Source organism: Hyposmocoma kahamanoa, unplaced genomic scaffold, assembly GCF_003589595.1.
Source record: "Hyposmocoma kahamanoa isolate Upper Pololo Valley unplaced genomic scaffold, ASM358959v1 80, whole genome shotgun sequence".
Taxonomy (NCBI): Eukaryota; Metazoa; Arthropoda; class Insecta; order Lepidoptera; family Cosmopterigidae; genus Hyposmocoma; species Hyposmocoma kahamanoa.
Genome location: NW_020654051.1, coordinates 10,154,986 through 10,158,807, shown reverse-complemented (window position 1 = coordinate 10,158,807; position 3,822 = coordinate 10,154,986). Strand labels below are relative to the sequence as shown.

Genomic DNA, 3,822 nt, shown 5'->3' with positions numbered 1-3,822 from the left:
GGGTAATGAGAGCATTGGCCACCAGCCATCAGGGTCTGAAATAAAATTGCAAAATTTTATTCAAATAAAATTGTTGTGCAAAATTTTTTGGTAAAATCGACCGAAAACGGCGACATGATGGTGCAGTAAACGAACAATATATCCGTCTCAATACCTACGTACTTGTCAAAAATACAAGATAACCAAAACGGAGACTTTGAAACACGAGACAATCCTATACATAGCAGTTCCAATGCCACTCAGATTTTTAAATCGCAAAGATCTGAGGGGCATTACCACAGCGCCCGTCACCTTGGGACATAAGTTGACTAGTCCAATGGGCCTGTAATTTCACCAGCACCTCTTGCTCACATTACTGCTTGGCGGCAGAAATTGGTAAGGTGGCAGAACTTCCCTGGACGAACTCTTTTACAGGGAACTCTACTGCTACTGAAAAGATAAATAACAAAATATTGCAACAAATTTACTTAACTTTACTACAGAACCTTGAATCCTATGATCAATGGAATTTCATTAATCATTAGTTTCGCCACTGAACTAACTCGTCATTCACAAACTTGTCATGGATCATCAATAGTCATCAAACCTTATTACCTCCGGATGTCCTGGTACGCTGAACAATTCATTCTGACTCCGATAGTCAGTCATTCAACATGGCGAGTGTTTTACAAATTGTTATATATTTTTATTATTTAATTATTTGGCAAATAATAGATACGTCTACTACTCACCACCTATCAGTCATGCGGTCATTTTACGGCGGAAGCACATTGACACCATCAGGTTTAGTGGACGTCTTTACTTCCAATCAAAATCTGTTGACAGATTCTTTGATAGCCACAGGTATAAATACAGAAGAACTCGATTTATTAAACAATGTACCTGTAAAAACAGCCGAAAACTACAAGAAGGAATTCGCACGCGGATCTCTTAGCGAAGATATAAATTTAAATATAACACAATCAATAAAAAAGTATGGTTATCAAACTGAGGAACACGAAACTCATACTGAAGATGGATATATCCTCACAATGTTTCGAATCCCACAAAACGGCCCTACGGTGTTCTTGATGCATGGTTTACTGGGCAGCGCCGATGATTGGATAACGCCGGGACCTGATAGTGGACTCGCCTATCTCTTAGCGATAGATGGCTACGACGTGTGGATGGGAAACGCCCGAGGTAACAAACACTCTAGGCGCCACGTACGCCTATCGCCAGACAAAGACCGTGAAACATTTTGGGACTTCAGCTGGAATGAAATCGGGCGCATCGACCTCCCAGCCATGATCGACTATATCCTATGTGTTACCAACCAACCAACGCTCAAGTATGTTGGTTTTTCACAAGGAACAACGTCCTTTTTCGTTATGGCCTCTGAGCGACCAGATTACAACGACAAAATTTCACTCATGGTAGCGCTATCCCCAGTGGTATGGATGACTCATGTGAAAAGCCCACTTCTTCGTCTTATTGCTCCAATTAATCCATATATACATGCTATGTTTATGTTCATAGGTGTACACGAATTTTTACCGAGTAATCGTTTAATTAAATCAATAGAAAAGAAAATGTGTGGTAATGTGATCTTATCACAACTAATATGTTCTAATATTTTGTTTCTACTATGTGGATTTAATTACAAACAATTAAATATTACGAATTTGCCTGTGATCTACGCACATATTCCATCAGGAGCATCTACGAAACAACTTGTGCATTATGGGCAAGGAATTGTTTCCGGAGAGTTTCAAAAATTTGACTATGGTACCAAAAAAAATATGCAGAAGTATAATTCAAAAGTACCTCCTAAATATCACGTGGAAAGGGTGACGAGCCCAGTGGCTCTATTTTACAGCGTGGAAGACTGGTTTTCAAACATCACCGACGTCAATGTTCTACAAAAAACATTACCAAATGTGGTTGATGCATATGTAGTTCCAGACAAAAAATTTAATCACATTGATTTTACATATGCCAAAGACCTAAAGACATTAATATATAGTAGATTGTCGAAATTGTTCAAGAAATTCTAACCAAAAAAAAATATATATGGGAAGAACGTTTTAGAACACTTATAGAACTTTCCATCCTTTAAGTATAGAACGGACGAATAAGAACGCAAACGTGTGTCGTGTCATCTACACATCAAACATGTCTACATATCGAGACGAAATAAGGGCCATATATTCCTGGTAACACATTAGCGATTCAGCTCTTATAAATATCAACTCTTGTTTGCACTGAAATATAGACAGGCCAACTACTCACCTGTGTGTACGTCTCCGTATATTACAAAAAATATTGTAATAAAGATAATATCTCTAACAACGCCGTGCTGTTCTATTCGGTGGTGTGAGAAAAACATCAAAATATCTAATTACAAAACAAACGGAATCACATAAGAAATGAAACTATTTTTCCAGATTTAAATCGCGTATATTTGTTTTTTCAAACAAACCGACGTTTCGGGCCCTTTACAAGTCCCATGGTCACGGTTGACTGACACCTGTAAAGGGCCTGGAACGTCGGTTTGTTTGAAAAACACGATTTAAATCCGGAAAAATAGTTTCATTTCCTATGTGTAACAATCGCGAAAACCTAAGAACTCGATAAACGGAATCACATTTCATCGGTAATTAAATATTAAATATGTAATTTTGCAATTTTCGTCCATTATAGCAAAGCTCAAGTTAACTGGTCGATTTGAAGTGAAACAGTTGACGACACCCGTCAATTGTTTCGAACTCGGGCTGGCCAATCGGAACGCAGTTGTCACAGTAATGATATGACAGAATAGTTTTCAAACAAACTTAATGACATTTCGACTCTATTGCTGGTTATATACTCAATGCCCATGTAACATCAAATTCTATTACTTCTTTGATTTACTGTTGAACTGATTGTACTATATTCCAAACAAAACTTTATTTATTTTGAAATAAGACAAAACGTTCGAATAATAAAGTGCGTTTTTGGTTTTTTGTGCGACTGACGGGACAAACAAGTCGTGCTCCTAATCTGAGGGGCCCTACTATTGCGCCTGTCACCCTGAGACATAAGTTAGCAAGTCCAATGTGCCTGTAATTTCACCAGCACCCTTACTCTTCAAAACCGGAATACAGTAATGCTGACATTACTGCTAAGCGGCAGAAATAGGTATGGTGCAGTCATCGAGTATATAACCAGAAATAGAGACGAAATAAGGGCCATACATTCCTGGTAACTCATCAGTGATAAATCACTTATAAATATCAACTCTCGTTTGCACTGAAATTACAAATTAGAAAACTAAAATAGTACAGAGCCAACAACTGATCCGTGTGTAAGTCTCCGTATATTCCAAAAATATTCTGTATTTATTGTAATAAAAATAATGTCTCTAACAATGGCGTGCTATTTCATTCGGCGGTGTGGGGAAAAACAGCAAAACATCTAATTACAAAACAAACGGAATCAAATTTCATCGGTAATTAAATATTAAATGAACTCATTTGCAAAAAAACGGACACCTTTGATTTTTTCCTTGTCTGAAACAATTACAATACGAAAAAGGTTTTATTCATTCAAAAATGTCACTGGCTTGATAGTTAAGTGTCCTCATTAGCCGCGTACTGACTGAGCGAGCAGCCTGAGGCAAATACTCGGTCGGTCAATACGCGCCTCGCCCGAGGCAAGCGCACGCGCGGCCTCGCCCGAGCACCGCCGCGGCCGATCCGATCGGTGTCGGTTTTTTGACATGCTCAAAGGTGCCTCATTTCACTTGCCGCGCTCACTCAGGACGGACGTTGTGTGCCTCGCTCACTCGCAACATGGACAAGG

At 38.8% G+C, this 3,822-nt stretch overlaps 1 protein-coding gene across 1 annotated transcript; it reads left to right on the top strand.

Moving 5' to 3' along the window:
• The first annotated feature begins 743 nt into the window (after positions 1-743).
• Positions 744-2,036, top strand: LOC113233969 (lipase 3-like). Its single transcript, XM_026469205.1, has one exon. The coding sequence runs from the start codon at positions 744-746 to the stop codon at positions 2,034-2,036; it is 1,293 nt and encodes a 430-aa protein (XP_026324990.1).
• Positions 2,037-3,822: the final 1,786 nt, after the last annotated feature.